Below are 21,847 nucleotides of genomic sequence, written 5' to 3'. Positions count from 1 at the left end.
GCTAATTAAATAGATCAAATAAAAATATATAAAACTAACACAAATTACAATCTGTTCGATATTATTTGGTAAATCCATTTGGATTAAAAAGAAAATCAGAAAATGGGTACAATTTAATCAAAGTGATTCATACTATGGATTAAAAAAACAAATCATCCATTAAGAAAATGCTTATGTAAATGTATAATTAAGGAAACTTTATACTTTTGGTAACGCAATAAAGATTTAAATCCATTTTAAACGTTTATTTGCAATATCAAAAAAAAAACCAAGGGTAAAAATGTACAAACATTCAAAGCTGTTGACACAAATATGAACCATACATGCCAATTGCCGATTAAATAAATATAAATATAGTAAATTACAGAAATTACAATCTGTTAAATAATATATTTGGTCAAATCCATTGTGATTAAACAGAAAATCTAAAATATTGTGAGAAAAAAATTAGATTTAAAGAGCCATTTAAAGTATATTAAAAATATATTATATTTAAAATACCCAATTGGGGAAAAAAAAAAATCCTTACGCGAATTAATGATTAAGAATATATTACAATATTTGTTAAAAATGAAAATGAATAAATATTAAAAGTTAAGTTACAATGTCAAAGAAAAAAGGAGGGAAATGAAAAAAACTAATCAACCAACAATTAAAAAAAATACCCAATTGGAAAAGGAAAAAGAAAAAGAAAATGTTAAATAAAAAATAAATAATAATAATAATAATAATAACAATAACAAGTGTAGAAAAAATAGAACAGTCCACTCTTACAATAAAAGTTACATCAAATAAATAAATATAATTATATTGATAGTAATAGTAAAAAATAAAACTGTGCTCAACAAGTGTCCAAAAATTGAAAAAAACGTTAATGAATTTATTGATTAAGGAAACTATAGACTTTGTTAAAATAAATGTTAAATGTTACTATGTCAACGTTAAAAAGGGTTATGTATAAACCAAAGTAAAAGCTTAAAATTGTTTTATACTTTTGAATCAAGTTTAGCTCATGTAAATTAGTAATGTGTCGCCAAAGGACTGTCCAGTAACTCAGTAGAGCCTCATCAGTGGATTATCTTTGGATTAGAAAAATTTCTCAGGTTCATGGTGCTCTCATAACTTGACAACCAAGTCGTAGGAAAGTGTGGACACCACTGTCGTACATAGAATATGTTCAACAGCTAGGCGTGCTGGAATATTAGGTAAAAAAGTATCAAAAATAACAAACGACAATGAGCTGCAGACGGTTCTCTGCGATGAAAAGTTGCTTCTCAAAACAGATGTCCACGTTTACCACACGCTTGTTTTTATGGGAGGCTTTTTAAAAAGCTCCAGCAAATGGTATATTTTATGTTTGTGACACTTCTGCTCAGCAGAGAAAGCTGCTGCCACGAGTCAAGATTGAGAAGTGATGAAGTATTTAAGACACCTCACCGGGATCTGACAAGTTTTAGTCTAGTTTTCAACTACATAAACCAGCCGCCGCAAGAAGCTGGAAAGTTTATATTTTGCTGAGATTTCTTCTCTAAAGCTCTAAAAAAGTGAGTAGGGTTGTAAACACAGACGTGACAGAAGGTTAAGCTAGTCCTAAGGACTGTTTATCCGGTAATTATTGACGGAATTGTATAATTAAAGGGACGCAAGTGCAACAAAAGCTCATCCGTCTCCAACAAATGATAATTACCCTGTTATTGTCGCCCTGCAGGCATCGTGTCGCTCATCTCCCTCGCCGTGCTCTCCTTCGAGCGCTACAGCACCATGATGGCGCCCACGGAGGCCGACTCCTCCAACTACCGCAAGATCTCCCTCGGCATCCTCTTGTCGTGGGTCTACTCGCTGGCCTGGACCGTCCCGCCGCTCTTCGGCTGGAACAGCTACGGGCCGGAGGGTCCCGGGACCACCTGCTCCGTGGACTGGACGGCCAAGTCGGCGAAGAACGTTTCCTACATCGTCTGCCTCTTCGTCTTCTGCCTCATCGTGCCTTTCCTGGTCATCGTGTTGTCCTACGGGAAGCTGCTGTGCGCCATCAGACAGGTGATTGGACGGACGGCGCTGTCAAAAGACCAAAATTAAGAGATTAATCAATTATAATCTGTAATTCATTGCCTAAAAACATCTTACAAAATACTTCAATTTGAGCTTCTTTATAAAGTTACTAAAAAGTACCAGGGGCCTCATGTACTAAGAAGTTCGTAGAGCTTCTACTAAAAATATTCGGATGTTTGAATCTGTGCGCGACAAAAATTTACTTTTCATTCGTACATCCCGATCAACGTAGAATTAATCGCAAACTTGTTTGTCCCTTTCCACGCCCTCATTTACATATTTAAATAATATTTAAATGAAGCAGAGTCAGTGATTTTTCGTCTCCACGATCAGAACAAACAAATAAAAACATGAATGTAAACTGGATTAACCGTTTGTATTCGTTCGTATAAACATGTCTGACATGGACCTCATACTTACATTTAAATAGTGCAGACGAGCTCCAAATAACAAATGAACAAATCATGTGACAGTGTGTTTATACAGGTGTGTTTTTCAAAGAGATCGCTCCGATCACATGATCACACGGCTTCAGCTGCTTTCATTCTGCAGCTTCACTTTTGATCAAACGTTTCACAAAAATCTTCAAGACTTTTGTTGACTTGACGCATCAGGCGCAAATCATTCTCAATGTTATATTATAAAAACAACCTCATTTTTTTGTAATTACAACTACTGTGTGTTAATTTATGATCTATATTGATCGTCGATGTAACTCTGATCCATCCCAACGTGACCAGTGAGGCTGATCTGGGCGTATGTGACCTCTGACCTTGCGGGAATTACAAACTTTTCACCGCTCTTTCCAGTATTGATACATATGGACTTTGGTGTGAAAGGTGGCTCAGCACGTTTTTTGTGCGTATAACCCCTTAGTACATGAGGCCCCTGGTGTTACCCGGGTATTTATTTTACAAGATATGCAACCGTGAAAAAGGGTTAAAAAGTCTGATCAACGTGAGTAATACAATAGATTAAAAAAATTAATTAACCAACAATTCAACCCTTGTGTTATCTCTTGTTCAAGGTGACCCGAAGGCCTGAAAAAACAAACCTGTCAGAGGTATCCCTTGTGTTGTCTCTGGGTCAAGGTGAACGACGCAAGGGATAACACATTTATTTTTTAGGTCTTCGGGTCACCTTGACCCAGAGATTAAACAAGGGTTAAAAAAAATTCCAATTAAAAAAAGATCCTTATGCAAATTTATGATTAAGGAAACTATATATTTAGGTAAAATGACAAAGATGAAAAAAAAAGAGATGTTTATTTACAAGGTCAAATAAGAAAAAGGGTAAAAAATGTATAAACAAGCTTAAAAAAATGGAAAAGAAAATAGATTAAAAAAAAAGAAGTTTGGCTCATGTAGGCTAGTTATACAATCACCAGCTCTAATTTTGTTTTAAACTTTCCTTGGAATGAAACGAAAATAATTTGCCTTTTTCGGCCTTTTTGGTCTGGCAAACAAGGCTCAAAACAATCACGCCAAGTCCAGACACTGATCAGTTCATCGCGGCCATTTAGAACCTGTGTAGCAACTGTGAGAGAACCCACTGGACTCAAGTGCTCTTTATAAGTATCTAACATATTTACTTTCTGCTGTATTTAAAGTGTTGCCTGCAACTATGAGCTTCCAGCAGCAGGGCTGACTATCGCTGCATTCCTTGGTCTAAATCAGGGGTGTCAAACTGGTTTTCACCAGGGGCCACATCATCATAATGGCTCCCCTCAAAGGGCCAGATGTAACTTATAAATGTAAGCTAATGTAAAATAAATATAACTACTCCTTAATGTTAAATGACTTTGAATTTATTACTTGGGGGCATAACTACTGTAAAACCAACAATTGTGAGCTGCTAAAAACATGTGTGATGTAGCATTTTACAATTAAATAAAAATGGCTGCACACAGCCTTGCATGTGGTGCACTAAATAAGATATATAAGGTAAGGCAGGCGGGCCACATAAAATCACATGGCGGGCCACATTTGGCCCGCGGGCCTTGAGTTTGACACATATGGTCTAAATCATTAGAAAATATATAAATAAAATAACAGGTCTAGATGCAAGTGTTGCAAGGCGTTGAAAATAAGTATTTTATGATTGTTTTCACAACTCAAGCCCAGGCAGGTCAACACAAAAAGAAGCTTGATTTTACAAAACCAACCAAAAGTTGAGATAAAAAAAAGGAATTCAAACGATTAAAAATGATAAATAACTTATTTATTAAACATAATTAATCACTTAATTTAATAACCCTCATTTAAATCGTGGAGGGATAACTGTGTAGTCTCAAGGTTTTTAAAAGACCAAGGTTCTTTTTTTTGGCAAAAACTCTAGACTAAAATTCTAGCTATAATTTAAAAATGAGGTTTTTTACTCTTAACTAAGGAATAGACGTGGAATACTTTCTGAAAGTTAAGGGAATTGTAATATGTTAGAAGCTAGAAAATGTTAATTTGAATTTAACTTATATTAGCTTATAACTTTATTATTAGTTTCATATCATAACAAACACTTTACAGTTTAAGTAAGACTATGTTGAATACAAGATAAACAGATCCCAATTAATCAACAATGAGTGAATCACAGTTGAGTAGAATTTTATTCATATTTTTTCAATTAAAAAACATTTTTATTTTTTGTTTTTTGTTTTTTGAGACTTCAGAAATCACATTTTCAACATTTTCACAACATTCATTTTTGTACGTGGTCTGCCGAATCATGAACTTTGCTTTTGTGGCCTTTTTTCAAATTAAAAAAGGTAGATTTTTTTATTCCCTTTTTTTAAAAAGACTTTGGACAAATGGCATATGATGCTCAATTTAAATCTTACTTGAAACAAAGACACATTTTTAATTGAATACTAAACAATCCTTAATTATCACTTATAATGTGACTGAGTGTTTTACCCACGGGTTTTCTACTACATCTTCAACTGTGAAGCTTTCTTTCTACGAGAAGGTAGTTTGAAAATGTATTTTTGTATAATATCTTCACTATAGAGGAATACCTTGTAATTTCCCTACCAGGTCATCTCTGATACTTCACATCTGAATACACAGCCTTGACACGTTACAAGTCCTTCATATCCATTTCTATTTGCTCGAAATATCATCTAATACACATTTTTATCTCCAACAACCCGAACAGAAAATCACTGGTGCTGAACTAACAGCCTCGTCATGAAACTCCACTTTCACAGTAAGTTCTCCAACTTGGAAGCTCAACAGCAAAGCTAATTGGAGTTAGAGTCTAGAAGTATCGCTTCTGTCGTAGCGGGAACTCATCGTCAAGTCAATATTGTCAACACAGCAGTGAGTTTCTATCGATGGGATGTTACTTGGAGAAAAAAGTGTCCTTCTAGTAGTCCTTCTATGAATCTGCTAGCTTATGCTATTTGGGACTTGTGTACATTTTTTATCGTATTTATGAACATGTTTTATCGGATGTCTGAACACGTTTTATCGTATTTAAGAACACTTTTTATCGTTTTTCAGAACCCGTTTCACTTATTTCTGAACACTTTTTATCGTATTTCTGAATAAGTTTTATCGTATTTAAAAACACTTTTTTATCGTATTTCTGAACATGTTTTGTCGAATTACTGAACACTTTTTATCGTATTTCAAAACACGTTTAACGTATTTCTGAACACATTTGAAAGTACTTCCAAACATGTTTAAACTCTAACTTCCGTGCTTGGAAGACGATCCATGATTACATTTTTCAGATAACTGCTTACATGTCATTGACTTGAATTGGATTATAGCGACCAAATAAAATTGAGAAATGCTGTTTATTTTGGGATTAGCTAGTTTATGTCAATGTTTGCATTAATTATTAGGAACACTACGCACTAGAAAATGATAGGTGGAATACACTATTTTATTTTACGCTACTAAATGATTGCATCTTTACCTGAAATTTTGTGAATTATGATGTAATAAATAATTTAAAAGAGGGCGTACGGTTGTACAGTCTTAGCAAGAACACCTAACAGCAGGGACGTTGCAGGTTCCCTACAAGCTTTGAAGTGTTTGCATGAATGGTTGAGTGTCCTTGAAATAACTTTCGGACGTTTTTAGCCCTTTGAATACTTTCTTATGTATAAAAAAACTCATTTATGGATTATTTTTTTTTGGGTGTAAAGTTTCTAAAAATTGCTATAACATCACTACCCATATACTTGGCTAGTCTGTCAAACTGAGCCTGAGAAACCTGGGTGTTGTATTTCACAAAGACATGTTCAACACTGCAGCAAACTGACCAAAAACTGTTTCCTTCAACTGAGAAAAATCTTCCTTTGGGACTGTCACAACAGGATCTGAAACTCATGCATTTGTGTGTTCTCGTATAGACTATTGTAATAGTTTATTTTCTTGTCTAAACAAGAAGGATCTGTCTCGCCTGCAGTTAATAAAAAACTCTGCAGCGAGAATTCTGACCCGCTCTAGTAGAAGAACTCACATTTCTCCGATTCCTTAAAACTCTTCAATGGCTGCCAGTTTCTTTCAGGATCAACTTTAAAATTCTGGTTCTTACTATTAGAGCTATTCATGGTCAGGCTCCTCCTTACATCAGTGATCTGATCCAGCCTTACACCCCAGCTCGGGCTCTGAGGTCTGTGGATCAGAATCTACTGATTGATCCTGTAAACGCTTCCGGACCAGAGGAGAGAAATCCTTCCAGGCTGTTGCTCCTAAGCTTTGGAACGATCTTCCTCTCCCTCTGTGTTTAATGGATCTACTGACTCCTTCAAAAAAACATCTGAAGACATTTTTATTTGTTCAGGCTTTTTCCTAATCTTTTGGGACTCCTGTGTTTGTCTTATGTTGTCTTGATCTTTTAGAGTTTCTAAATTTGTAGGTATTTTCAACTGTGTATTGTTTTTGATTGTTTTGATTTGTGACCCTGCGCTTGACAAATAACTATTACTTACTTATTTACTTACTATAAATGAGTGTGTCAGGTACTAAAACGTTAATTAATAAAGCAAAATAAAAGCTACTTTTGGCACAGCTTCTGAAATCCTGCAGAGTATTCGTGGAGAGTAGAAGTTCTATCCTGCTAGAGTAGCCTCTTGTGAAGCTGTCCAGAGCTGTCAGCGGCTGTTGCCACCCACAGCACGACTCGGCAGAACTCCAGCTCATCTGTATGTTGATTCAAATTCACACCATCCGGAGACAGAACTCAGACTGTGTTTCTTATCTTCATATCATTTTAATATATATCTTTTTTTTGACGTAGCCAAAGGACAAGCTGCTGATGAAGTTGTTCTCACTTTATCTCACTTCTATACTGATAAAACTACAGATATCCTTTCATGTCTTGCATGTTTTTTTGACACAATTTATGCACGCGCACACACTTGCATGCAGACAGGCTTGGAGGGTTAGATAACCAGTGCATACTTGCGTCCTGTGTCTCAACATCTTACCTCTCGGTCTGAATACATTATCTGACTCACTCGTCCCCGTGGAAATCCTGAGATACTCTCGAGTGCTACAATATTTCTCCCTGCTGCCTGGAGGCTGAGAGGTGCAGGCGTAGGGAGAGAAGATTGAGCTATCAAGGGGGAGTTGAAGGAGGTCACGCCGTGGAGAGAAAAGAGAAGCAGGTTTTTTATTTTTTTTTTGTTCTGGGAGCGAGTCGATGTCAGACGGGGACAGTCGCTCCTAATTGTGAGGCAGCCCACATGGGGTAATTTCATTTGCCGTGAGCCGTAATGTAGTCCATTTGATGAAATGATGAATGGTAATGGCTCGGGTGACACTGCATCAATTTGTCAATCCATCCTTTCCCTTCAAAGCAAATTTTCAAGTGTCAAAGTCGAGGCCTGGGGGCCAAATAAAGCCTGCAAAAAAAATCCATACTTATCATCTTGAAGACGTTGATATCGTAAGTCTCAGTGTCTAAGCTTTATCCTTCAAATGGATTTTTTTTCTATTTAAAAAAAGGGTTGATTATATGAAAACCCCATTTAAAACATTTAGATTCACTGGTTATGCATCCTGGGTAATTGTTTCATTTTCTTAACATTTTATTATATGGTTATTTCTTAACAAAATATCAAAATTTTACCACCTGGATTATCTCTGTTAAAGGAGAGACAATGATAGCAAAGTTATTTTGGGGCAGGATTTCTTTTTGGCAAATCTTGAATTTTGGTAAAATTGTGCCTCCAATGAGTTTTCTTACTAACACCTCTTATATTAGCGCACACAAAAATGCAGCATCAAATTAGCTTTATTGTCATTTAAGAAACGAAGATTTACATAACTCATGAATATGGAACACACATTTTATCATTAAATACTATTAACCTTAATATTATTGTCTTGCGTTTTGACTGAAAGCCTTAGTAAAACAACCAAAAAAAGCTCCATTTTTAACGTATTTTCAAAAATGTTGTTTTGAAGAGTTGTTGGCACGGAAATTAAAAAATGATATGTAAAACAGTAGCTTTGAACATAGTGCTGCAAGGTGTGAGGATGTTCAGTCGTGAAGAACATGTGGCAAAGAGACTCACCGGCCGTCATAAAAAAAGTAGGTAAAAGTATTAAACCATTTATATTGATGTGAATTATTCATTTTGAACATTCTCATGATCATTTATTCCGGTGTGAGTTTAGACGAATCTGATACGAAGAGTGGAACGATGGCACTATTGTTTGTTTTTTTGCAAAGCCGTTATATTGTTCTCTAAAATGACAAAGATTACTTAAAGATTATTCTTGCATCTCCATGTTATGTATGGAAATGCTTGGAGTATACTCTCCTCTCGTCCTCAGTAATCGTCGGGGACTTAATAAAAGCTGCTATCTAAATATAATTGAAGTTTTATTTATTCATTATAATAAAACACTTATACAGCGCCATACAGTAAAGATAATAATAAAAATAAGATGGATAGATAGTATCCTTCTTTTTTTCATTGCACCAAGTGGGTCACAGACGCCTTTGCCCCACAAGCCAAATTAGATAGATAGATTTCCTTCATTAGTACCACTAGTGTAAATGTCAGGTTTACGGCAGCAAAAGAAACACAATCAAAGACTCGAAAAAGAATAGCAAACACAATAAAGCGAGTCCTACATCTACAGTTTCATTAATTTGGAAGTATAAATGTATCATTTTAAATTAGGAAACGGGAGTTTACAAGATGCTGTTTTCGGTACACTGATTTTTAGTTCACTGAGAAACCTTTAGAAATCAAGGTGAAAGACATGGAGAGGAGACTCGGCTGCTGCAAACTTTTCAAGCAGTGCATTAGCTTGATTTGTGCTCGGTGAGGAGGTGGTGCGACGCTGGAGGGATGTGGGTTGTGTGGAGACGACTCCATGCCTGGGACACAAATTAGCTCTCTGTCAGATCGGCTGCAGGATGAACTCCCTGCATGGGGCGATACAAGTGCTTCGTCTCTTCTCGTTGTCTCGCGCAGTTCTTTTTTTTTTTTATTTCACTATGTCTTCGATGTCACCGTATTATTTTATATTCAATTTCTCTGTATGCGGATGCTCTTTGTGCCCCGTTTTGCATATTCTTCCAATTTCTCCGTGTCATTATCATCCATCTCTCTCACCTTGGTCGCCATTGTCACCACTAGCCTCATCAATTCTATGGAAAATGACTTTTAAAAGAAGAGATTCTGTAATCAAGACAGATCCAGACCGCTTCAATGTAAAGTGTGTTTCATCGCTTCACAGTTTTAGTATAAAAAGACAAGTGAAGATCCTTTTTTTTTATTGGTAGGGTCGTGAAACTTTGAATCTTCAAGTGTGGAACTAAAACAAGAATATTATAGTCAAATGGTGGCGAATAGACCGCGATGTATTTATGCTTTATGTCGTCTTTTCTTGGAGAACAAAGTGTTCTAGAATCAATATCCCCTTGGAAACGCGGCTGCTTGATGGTTTTGTTTGTGCGATACTTGAAACCACTTCACAGAGTAAATAAGTGCAAAAAAAGAATACACGGAAAGTGGTGGTTATATTCTAAAGAAATGGTACAACAGATGATGACTCAGAGGGTGAAAGAGTGCATGTCCGAGGTGAGTCTTGTGTAATGAACTGTATGTTTATGAAGATTTTGAGAATATTTTAAGACCAAATAAAAGCTGTTTTATAAAACTTGTGCGCGATTTGAGATGTCGTAAGAACTTACATGGGATAATTTATGAAGAAGAAAAAAAATAATTTAAAACACAACTCAAGAACATGAAATAAGAATACCATCATCTGCAATACCATACTATATTAAATACTGAGTGGTAGATATCAGTGGCGGGTCAACAGGGCCAGCAAGGCCCGATCCACTGGCCTAAACATAATAACATAACATAATCAGAAAATACATTTAATTTTTTAATTAAAAAAAAGGTTTTTGCACAGCATCTGTGTCGTGGCCATGGAAACCACACAGAATGTAGTGGGAGTGATATTTTGATATTAAGCATTGATGTTAATTTGATGATGATCTAAACGTCTAATTGACCTATAACAGTACACGCTCAGATTCCTGTGGTGTATAAAGAACCTTAAAGTAGTTATTGAGAGGTTGATTCATTCAAACGTGCGCCATTGAAGGCCCATGTTTGAAATGCACGGCCCGCCACTGCTAGATATATGTATCTGTAATTTGTACTCCCCAAAAAGGCAAAACTTTATAGAAACACTTCAGAATACATATTAATTTCACTAGGTGGGGCACAAACACTTTTGCCCCACAACCCAAACTAGATAAATAGATTTCCTTAAGTCCCAAAAGAAGAAATATCCGGTTTTACTGCTTAAAAAAATGTCAATAAAAGAGAAGAACAATAGAATAGCAAATGCAATAAAAAAGAATACATTACAATAGCAACAAATGATTAATTCACACATTATTATTTTCACGTATGTAGTGCATAGACGATGGCTTACATTTGTTTTTTTCTGTAATAAGAGTCTCAATATATACACAGTGAATGTGTATATTTTAAAATTATATTTATAATAATTAAATTAATTATAATATTTTTTTAAAAAGTAGTAGAAAAAGTGGTCTCACTACTTCTACTATGGTGGGAAAGAATGTAACCGCTGTTCCCGACACAATGTATTCATCAGGTTGGTGGTAACGCCGACACTCTCCAGTTGAAAAAAAGGACAAGAAGGTAATATAAATGAAAATATTTATTAAAAAAAAGGAAAATAAAATCATATCTAGTTCTGCTTTAACTCGTTGGTTCTAAGCCCCGTTTGGTTGACTATAGATCCACATTTGTACAAGAAAAGACAAATGTATTGGAGAGAAAAAACTGACAACTCAACTAGAAAATCCAAGGTCCTGAGGCTTATAATTATCTGTGTACAATGTTAAAGGGATTTCGGCACTTTAGAAAAAAAATCTCTGTTCATCACTGTTTGAAGAAGACAAAATGTCTCTTTATGCTGATGACACTGTAGTCTTATATCTGTAAATAGTTCCAGTGATGCTTCATTCAGTTCAATTTAAATATGTCTTTATTGTAGCATCATCTGATAACAAAGTTGTCATCGTCGTCGTCGTTTTTTTTATTATTTTTTAGAAACAGTTGGCCGTGAATCAAACCTCGGGTGACGATGATAATCACAGGGCGCTGCATCTGTGTGTTGGCGATGGCTCCGCTCTCTAACGCCATCTGGGCTTCTTCGACTGTTCTGACCCAGTAAGCCACGGCTCTCTCGGAGTGTCCTAATATAAGGCACCGGCTCGCCTGGCGCCGCCCGCCTCTCCAGCCATCTGTCTGTGGAAATGCAGAAGCACACAATCACACATTTGTGTTTCGAGGCCAGCAGGTTTGTGTCTGTTGCTCCGGTGTGCGTCTCCCCGTGTGTGTGTGTATAGAGTGTGTGTAGAGTGTGTGCTTCTCACCCGACGATATCAATCTCAAACGCCTCTTGAGAATTCTGGAAATGGAGCAGCGACCACACAGACATTTATTATCCGCTTGATTACACTCTTCCTGACCTATTTTCATGTGCCCACTTGTTAGCTGCTCCTTACATCCAACTCCACGCTCTCTCCATGAATAAATATACTCTATTAATCCCAAGTGGGGAAGTAGCAGCAGCATACATTACGAAGTTAAGACCCAGCACAAGCTACAGAAAGACTCGGGATATATGAGAAGTACAAAAGGACGTACAGGCCGATGAATAATAGACGGTTCAGTGTGTAACTTCCGTAAACTATGGCGATATCTCAGAGTTGATGGTGGAATGTAGACGGAAAAGTAACAAGTGTGTCGGTGAATTTTTTAATCCAGCTTCCCATGATTGGAACATATTTGGGATAATACTACAAATTAGATCGGACTAAGATTGAGTATCACCTTTCACATGGGGCCCCCTGAAAACCAGTTAAAATAGAAATAAAATTTAAAAAAAAGAACGTATTTATCGCTCATGTCTTGTACTATTGTTTATCAATATAACGTTTTTTTTGTAGAATTTTTAATCATTCTTTTGAAATTCCTTTTTTTATTTCAAATGTTTTTTTCTTGTTATGCTAGTATTGAACTAAACTACAGGGTTTTTAAGTGTAGTTGTTAGAAGGCTAATACGTTTTTATAATATATATTTTTAATTTGGTTTATTGGAGGAGAAACTGTTAAGTTAAAGTTTGTTTTTTCTCATTTCGTTATAAAATTCCTATGCCCTTCAATGCATCTTTTGCATATGACCATTGGTGCAGAAAAAGTTAAGGCTAGTTTCCTTCAGTTTCATATGCTTTTATGTTAATTTATTAAAGTGTGTGAATGCAAAAGGTTGAGTGTAATGGTGCAGATAAATTGGAATCACAAAGATGATTTGATTTAAAGTTTAGTCATAGTAATTCTATAAACTCATACAATAATAAATAATAATAATAATAATAATAATAAATAAATAATAATAAACTCATAGATGTGCATTTAATTCATTCATATATTTTCAGTTTTTCTTCATTGAACATCATTTTATTAATTAATAAAGTTAATAAAAGTAGAAGATATGAATGTTCCCTGAGCAGTTTCAAGAGTGGGTCGGCTCCATCTTACATTTCCTTCTTAGTAGAAGATCTTCTTAAGCTTAAACTGACACTAAAACACATGCCTCTTTGCTCCAAAGAAGATCGTAGCACTTCTAAACCAATCTTGTAAACCTGGAGAAATTGTGTAGATTGTGTTTAAAACATTGCCCTTGTATCTTTTACTTGAATTAGTACATAGAGAATATTTAAAGTTTTTTTTTTATGGAATTCCGGTAAAGAAAAAAAAAAAGAATGTCGGGTGTCTGAAGCGATCTTTGCGAAACAGGTATATTCTTGTTTTTTAAACCATGAACTCACCTTTGTGTAAAATACTGACAAACTTTGTACTTGATGGAAACATCAATATATCAGTATAGTCTTGTGCCAGTTTAGACTCAATGGACAAAGCATTAATAGTCAAATGCTACTTTTATAGTTTTATGTCCAGTCGTGATATAGTGGAGAGCCGCAGAAAACTCACAGCTAGAGCCCTTTTTAATGGTGAACTGAACCAAAGAGGGAGAAAGTAAATAAGGATATTTGTAATATTTACACAATTCTCTAATGGCCTCATCAACAAAAACTTTTGTAAGAAGTTGTTTTATCTCACCGATGCATCTTAGTTATTAGCCTTTGCTGCACATGAAAATAGAATATTCATGCAGGTGATTCATTTACTTCTGGAAAATGATGTTCCCCCCTCGATGTGTTTAAGAGAAACCACAGAAGTACCATCCATAATGATCTGTCAGGTTTAAGAGTAAGTGCCGAAACTGTGTCTGTTCCTATTTTGCATCTTTAAGTCGGAACTTATTGACTAATGAGACTTTTAATTCTCAAAAAACAGAGGAACTTCCTTAGCATCAGTGTTTACAATACCACGGATATTGTTACGCAGTTATTACATTTATGTTTAATTAGCCATAAGGAAGAACAGAAATAAATCTTTGGCTATTTTGTGAAAGTTAGATCATCTTTCCTACGTGAAAAAGTCACGTTAAAAATAACTTGTAAGACAGTTTTTCTGCATGGTGGGAGCTCAGTTGGTTTAATCCGTTTGAGCAGCTACATATTCCGTTCCAGACTCTCTGTGTTTATGACCGTCTGCTTAATTTCGGATCTCACGTTGTGTGCGAGCTCCTATCAGGGCTGGTGTAATTGTGGAAGAAGCTCGACTCATGACGGACCTTCTTTAATGAGACAGAATCTGAAAAAAGAGAAGAAAAAGAAAGTTCACAGTTCATTTCACAAGACTTCAAGTGCTCGGTGATCTTACACAGTCGACTCAGATGTCCGTCTGTTTCTCAATTATCGGGAGGTCCTCTCTTCCGGAGACACACACGAGCCACTAATGTCCAATTATTCTGCTTTCAAGTTACTTTGATTTAGTTCCATCCTGGATGGATCAGTGTATTTAAGACCCCGCTGTGACCATTTTGTTTATTGAAGCGTTTGGTTGTTTTCTATTTACTGACAAAAATATTTTTTATATTACATTGTTAATTACATTAACAATTTAATTCCTTTAAAAGTAGTTATTTTCTCAGAAATGTACACCTATTTAATCAAATGTTATTTTATTTTTAATCTTGAAAATATTTAAATTATACTTCTCATGTATATTTATATATTTTAATGTTATGTTTACTTCATTTCCTATTGATTTTCCTCAAAAGTTACTCATTGCAATATACTTTTATGCTACAGGTGTTTTTGTTTTTTTTCTGTATGTTTTACTTCTAATAATACAAATTTAAGTTAAAAAGAAAAATTCACTAATAATGTCCTATTGTACTTTCCAACAATGTACTTTTCCTGCTCCTTGGTCAGACAATGTAAAGTTTTTATTATTATCAAATCGTTTTTTCCTTTTTTTGTTCATCGTACCCATACCCTAAAATCTTTTTTTTTTTTAACATTTTGTTAGCAAACTGTAAAATTAGTCAACCAAAAAAATATCGGAATTTTAATTTGATTTAAATTTCAACAATTTCTTTCGCATCTTCTGTCGAGCTTAAATCTTGAAATCTCTAAAAGCTTAAGTCTATATTTAACAATCGACCATCAAACATCATATTTGTCACTTTCTTTTTAAGGGCTGATTTCAGTTCCGTGTTTCCTAAGTTTGCTTGAAAACCTGTTAGTTTGTCATCTGTAGTAGCATTTGTTCTGTCTTTAGGTTTGGCCATTAGTGGACATTTTCAGACATGCATATACAAATGTTTGCAATATCTTCAACTTTTGAAATTAATCAGACAGCAAAGACCAGAGGCTTTGCTCTTATACAACTGTTATTACGGTAGATTAGATTTTCTATCTTAGCGACAAGCTAGTTATAAATGAGTGATACAAAATCCTGCACATTTAATTCATACATTTTGAAAAAAAAAAAAAAAGAACTTAAACCCATTCTGTAATCCACAGTAGCGCAATGGTTAGTGCGACTGCCTCACAGCAAGAAGGTTGCAGGTTCGCTTCCAGGTCGGGAGGGAGGCAACTTGTAGTTTCTGTGTGAAGTTTGTATGTTCTCCCTGTATTGCGTGGATTTACTCCGGACACTCCGGTTTCCTCCCACAGTACAAAAACATACAGAGGTTGATTGGTAAACATAGTGAAATTGACTGTAGGTATGAGTGAGTGCGTGAATGGTCTCCGTGTGCCCTGTGACAGACTGGCCTCCTGTCCAGGGTGTCCCCGACTCTCGCCCGAAGTAACTGGGATAGGCTCCAACCCTTCCCACCCCAATCCCCCTCCATAAGGGAATAAGATGCAGAAAATGAGAGAATAAATATTCTCTAATCCGTCGTGCTTTTAAATAGTTACGATAAAGAAAACCAACTTGACGTTACTAAGACATTATGAATCGAACAGCCCACAGATGCTTTTGAAAAGTGAATTGCCCACCCGGAGAGAGGAGGAAATACTTAAATTTGATTCCCAATGTTTGGCTCATGAAATAAATCAGTCACTTGTGACACAAAGGTTCTCTTTAAAAAAAAAAAAAAAAGGAGAGGTATGTAGAACGTCTCAAGCCGCCTCCAGATGGTTTTGCATTTGATCTTTTGAAAGAAATTGGTGTCTGCATTTGACTTTGTATTTCTGTCAAAATCTTCAAACTCCCCTGAGATCCAGGAAGTAGGAGGAGGTGGAGGCTGCAAGGTGCTGGCAGAAGCAATCGACTTGTACAAGAAAAGACGCCTTGCTTTGCAATTATTAACCGGATTATCAGAGACTTCATGTCCTTCTGGTTGTTTGGAATTCTGTTTTTTTTTTTCAAATTTAACCTGATGGACCTTCAGTGTCCATTCATTCACAAGATTCAATTCCCAGCAGCCCGGCGGAGTTCAATCCGGGGCGCTGATTCCATCTTTTACCAACGGTGGGACTGTAGCGCTTTGGCGCTCGCTTCCCGGCACTTGGCGGATTTCCTTGACTCCTTCTCATTCGATAGAAGTTACAGTCGTGTCGCTGTGTCTGACAATTCAGATTGAAGGAAAAGGAGAGTGAGAGAGTGGTGAAGGGAAAGTAGGGGAGGTGTGTGTTTTGAACAGCTACTCAAGAAACTTGAGGTTTCTTGCTGAGAAAGGCCCTTTGATGGCTGACGGCCGGGGTGGGGATGTTTTTTTGGCAGGCCGCGGGAGGACTGCGGTGTTCAGGACTAACACTGGAGGCACAAATCCTGCGATCAATCATGTTTAGGAGCATAAATTGTCTTGCTGAAGATAAATAGCGACACTTGAATGCTGAGGCCAAACAGTCCAGAGCGCACCGAGCTCGCAAGTCATTGAATGGTTTTTGGCAGCCATGTTGATATTCAGTGATAACCTTGTATAAACAGGACGATTTGTACTTTAACTGACAGGATTATGAATATCTTTTTTTTTTCCTAGTTGGCAGGTTATCGATGTCCACTTGATGAACCAACGACACAACACTTTGTTGTTGTACGGAACTAAAACTGGATAGTTTATGGAATTACCTGAAATCTTTTTGCAATTCCAAAAGCAGATCTTCCATGCGCACTATAACATTTGTCACTAGTGATGTAAACACACACATACATATAGAACCACAAAAGTTGAAGTTCTTAACTATGAGTTGCATTACATAGTCGCCGCAGATACACAATCATTCTGTTTTATTTCGGCAGCTGCATTGGATTCAAACTTGCAAAAACTTTTCAGTACTAAAGAATTCCAGTGTTATGATGAGATATAAACTAGACCACCTACAATGCATGTTCATTTCAGGAACTGTGAGATGATGCCGTTCAAAAAGCTCTTTTGTCTTGACTCAGTGGGGAAAGATTAATTTATCGCACTTTTTTTCTTGTTTTTTAGTTTCCTACGGCATAATTGTGATGGAGGAGTTTTATGCTAAATTGGCCATCGTTGTTACAATTCTCTTTTAACTTCTCTTCCAGTGACTGGGTTCAAAATGTTGGCCACAATACATACACATTAAATTGTTCTCAATTACTGTTAAATAACAAAAAACTTTTAACCCTTGCGTTATCTCAGGCTGAAGGTGACCCATGGGCCTAAAAACAAATGTGTTTGTGGTATCCCTTGCGTTGTCTCTGAATCAAGGTGAACGACTTAAGCCACTGCATAAGTATTTCTGGAAGCCTGGGAGGTTGTTCACTTTGACCCAGAGACAACACAAGGGATACCACAAACATATTCGGGCCTTTGGGTCACCTTATCCCTGAAATAACACTAGGGTTAAACATATCAAATATAATGACAATATTCTTATATGCAAAACAACCCTCACTTTGGCTCCTTACTTTTGTAATAAGCGATGGCTTAATATGAGGACAGACACTATCAATATGACTTCCTGCTAATTCTTTATAATGAGGTGTGTTTAAAATTGTGCCTTTCTCATGGGGCCTCATAAAATACCTGAAATGTACTCTTTGCAAACAAAATAACAACAATTAAATCCCTGTTTCGCAGTTTGTTTTCATGTCTTAACAAGAAGGATCTGTCTCGCCAGCAGTTGATACAGAACTCTGCAGCGAGAATTCTGAGCCGCTCTAGTAGAAGAACTCACATTTCTCCGATCCTTAAAACTCTTCACTGGCTTCCAGTTTCTTTCAGGATCAACTTTAACGTTCTGGTTCTTACTTTCAGATCTATTCATGGTCAGGCTCCTCCTTACATCAGTGATCTGATCCAGCCTTACACCCCAGCTCGGGCTCTGAGGTCTGTGGATCAGAATCTACTGATGGTTCCTCGCACACGGTTCAGGACCAGAGGAGAGAAATCCTTCCAGGCTGTTGCTCTTTAGCTTTGGAACGATCTTCCTCTCCCTCTGTGTTTGATGATCTACTGACTCCTTCAAGAAACATCTTAAGACATTTTTATTCGTGCAGGCTTTTCATTAATTTTCTGGAACTCCTGTGTTGTTTCTCAATGTTGTCTTGACCTTTTAAGTAACTATTTTATTGAGTATTATTTTTATTGTCTAAGTGCTTTGTGACCCTGGTCTGGATAAGCGCTATATAAATACAAATTACTTACTTACTTACTTACAGTACACCGTGTAATACTGGAGGCTCCCGCAAGATGTAGCATGAGTAGCCTTGTAGCTCCTTCTTTAAACAAGCTTTAAATATGTTGTTTTTTTTAATTATTATTATAATTATTTTTCGAAACATTTTCTCTTGCTGAGGTTTCAATACAAGAGGTACTACAGATGATTACAGTTGAGCAGTACTGGGGCATATGGTTGTTATGGTCAATGAGTCAGCTCCGGTCGCAACATTAGCATGAACGTACATATTTGCCTATAACTCCAATAATGGATTACTCTAAAAAATAATCCCAACACTTAGTGGACATGAGGGTGAGTAGAAATGAGTGAATTTTGAATTTTGGGTGAAATTTTCTTTGCAAACTGTAACATTAATGAACCAACCTATACAACATTTTATAGGGCTGCATTCATTTCAATAACTACAGTAACTAAGGCACAAACAACTTAAAACACCCAAAATATACAAATTATTTTTATAGAACTTCATAAAAAATATTTTCTTAAAGCTGGCACTTGGTATAGTACTTTCAACTTTAGTAAATCTGCCCGATTCCTATTACTGGGATCTGGCTTTAAGATTAGCCATGATTTTTATGTTACTATTTTATAATGTAATCGCTTATATTTCAACCTGGATGTTGTTGTGTGTCTCAGCAACTAGTCTAGATTTGATTATATTAGAAAGACTTTATGAGTTTCTCTGGAGATCTCCTATGGGGAATTATATTTCCAGTACACAGCAGACCGTAGAATGTACAGCAAGTGCAAAGTGAAAATAAATAAACGAAGTGCAAAGAGATAAGAAAGTTTAGAAAACTTTCTGCTGGATTTTTAACATTAACAAATCAGAGTTATGAGATGACAAGCTGAGACGACTCTCGGGTGTTTGCTTTCACATCACCAATCGAGAAACGACACAACAATAAATCATACTACCTTTGTTGCCTTGTAAGATGTGCAATTAAATCCCGTCTCATTTAGCTTAATTACTGTGAGGCGGAGCAGGATCTCCTCTCTGTGGATGTGTGTGTGTTGACAGGACTATCACACTAAATACTCTCAGGAAACAGTTTCTCTTCCATTAAGTGATACGGTTCCGGTAACCTCACAGAGAGTCCCCGAACAAGCTCATTTGTGGTTTTCTTGTCCGAGCAAAGTGCATCTCTGCGACAGGGTTGTCAAAAGTCCGTTGGATTCGCACCTAAACTCTAATTACCAGGGAAATGGAGGCTATAGGAAGCGGCGTCTGTGTGCGATTATAGCAGAGCGAGGCAAAGTGAACTAAAAGCCTGTGGAGAGAATAGAGAGTCAGGAGGAGGGACGTCTTTGTAAATTGATCACAACAGCTTCTCCACTCCCAACTGGACTCGGAGGACTTTCCATCGTACAAAATAACTCCTGAGTATCCAGCGTGCAGCTTCTCCCCACATGCCTCACCGTTTTCCTCTTTCGGAGAAAACACTTTCCGAGCCTCTTCCTCAGAGTTACACACCTAAAACTCTCTCACAGTTTCTTCTTCCATGACGGTATCTTCCCCCACATTTTCTGTCACATCGCCACAACCAATCTCGCTGTAATGGCCGGGGTAGCTGGAAGGGAAGGCAAGCGGCAGCTGGCGAAGGTGCAGGAGGTGTCGACTGCCTGCAGCCCTTGAGCACCAGACGCTCGGCGGCCGCCCTGGCAGACACGTACTCCAGACTTGTAATCACGCTTGAAGATTCCAAACCAACTTGGCTTTGTAGCTCAATAATAGAGCTAATGTGATTATAAGTTTGGGTCCTACGTGTAATCACGGGAACAATAGATGATCTTCGTTGAAGAGTTTTCACTTCAGCTCGGGGAAAGTGTTTGCGATCGTGAAGAAACTCGCAGCTGCTTGTCAAACACAGTTTGGTGTCTTTTAATATTTTATTAGTCGTGGTATTGTTATCTTCTCATCCCCTTTGAGAAAGGCTCTTATTTTTAAATTTCAATTTATTAAAAAAAAGAATAAATAATGGTCGGCAGCATCTTGGTTAGCTAACCATCGTTTCCAACATGACGTACTCAATATAAAGACAAAAAAATCAACATTATTTATTTATTATGATTCTATTATATATATATATATATATATATATATATATATATATATATAAATATATTTATTTGTATATTTATAAGTTTTAGAACTAAGAACTACTTTTTTTTTGCTAGTTATGCGTCCTTAGGAGCTAGTATTGGTTAGCCAATGTTAACTTTACATTTTCTACTCACCCTCATGTTATAATAAATCTGTTCTTTTTTAAAGTTGTATACAAAGTTCGAAGTTCGTTTTAATGTAGCGGCTGAAGCTCAGTTGTCTTCATCTACATCACTACAGACACTTTTTGCCTATAACTCTAAAAAGATAGCTAGCTGCTATACTACACAGACAGGAAGTACTCTGGGTAAATTTCGCGAGCGCCTTAAGTCTACTATCTATATTTTTAAGTGTCTTTTTGGATGAAGATAAAGAGAAAGACAACTGAGCTCCAGTTGCTACATTAAAATGATCATTAATGTTTCCTATAACTAAAGAACAGATTATTCTGAAAATAATCCCAACCCTTAGTCGATATGACCGTGAGTATAAAACTAAGTTTGATTTTTGGGTGAACTATCGTTTTAACTAATTTTCTTCACGCTAACATGATGTTGTCAATACAAAGACACAAAATCAACATCATTTAGTTATAAATAGTTTCATTTTTAATTTTGAATCTACCATAAAAGCATCTACATTTGAAGTATTTAATTAAAAGTCAAATCGACACTTGTATATAAAGCGGGATTCAATCATGACGACGAGTAGGACGGAGACAGCGGCTCGGTTCATCACATAATCCCAATTTAATCTCAATTAATTACAACCTCATGAACACCCAGAGACCCGGTTAAAACGATAACCTCCGATTCCATTACATCTCAAAGGCAGGCTTTAAAAAGAAATCAATAAGGGATTGATGGGAGGATCTGACGGTGTTTTTTTCTTCTAAAACGCAGCTCATCCTCACTCAGCTTTGCAAGGCTTTACAGAGGATTAGCTAAAATAAATGTTTTTAGATTCTGACGCTGATATTCTATTTCCTAACAGGGATCCCATTAAATGTCAAGCTAGGGTGCAAATCGTCGACAAAATAGGTCAGAGGAATGAGTAGAAGCCTTTAAATTGAATTAAACGTTCTAAAATGGAATAATT

At 36.4% G+C, this 21,847-nt stretch overlaps 1 protein-coding gene across 1 annotated transcript in view; it reads left to right on the top strand.

Moving 5' to 3' along the window:
* LOC148063386 (vertebrate ancient opsin-like) overlaps positions 1-21,847 on the top strand; it is a 52,878-nt gene that overhangs the window by 11,028 nt on the left and 20,003 nt on the right. The window contains exon 2 of the mRNA XM_087810514.1: positions 1,709-2,037. Coding sequence (XP_087666640.1) covers positions 1,709-2,037 — 329 coding nt within the window. The remainder of the gene's footprint in view (positions 1-1,708; positions 2,038-21,847) is intronic.

This window comes from Callionymus lyra, chromosome 16 (assembly GCF_982586985.1).
Source record: "Callionymus lyra chromosome 16, fCalLyr1.hap1.1, whole genome shotgun sequence".
Taxonomy (NCBI): domain Eukaryota; kingdom Metazoa; phylum Chordata; class Actinopteri; order Syngnathiformes; family Callionymidae; genus Callionymus; species Callionymus lyra.
This window is presented reverse-complemented; position numbering and strand designations above follow the sequence as displayed.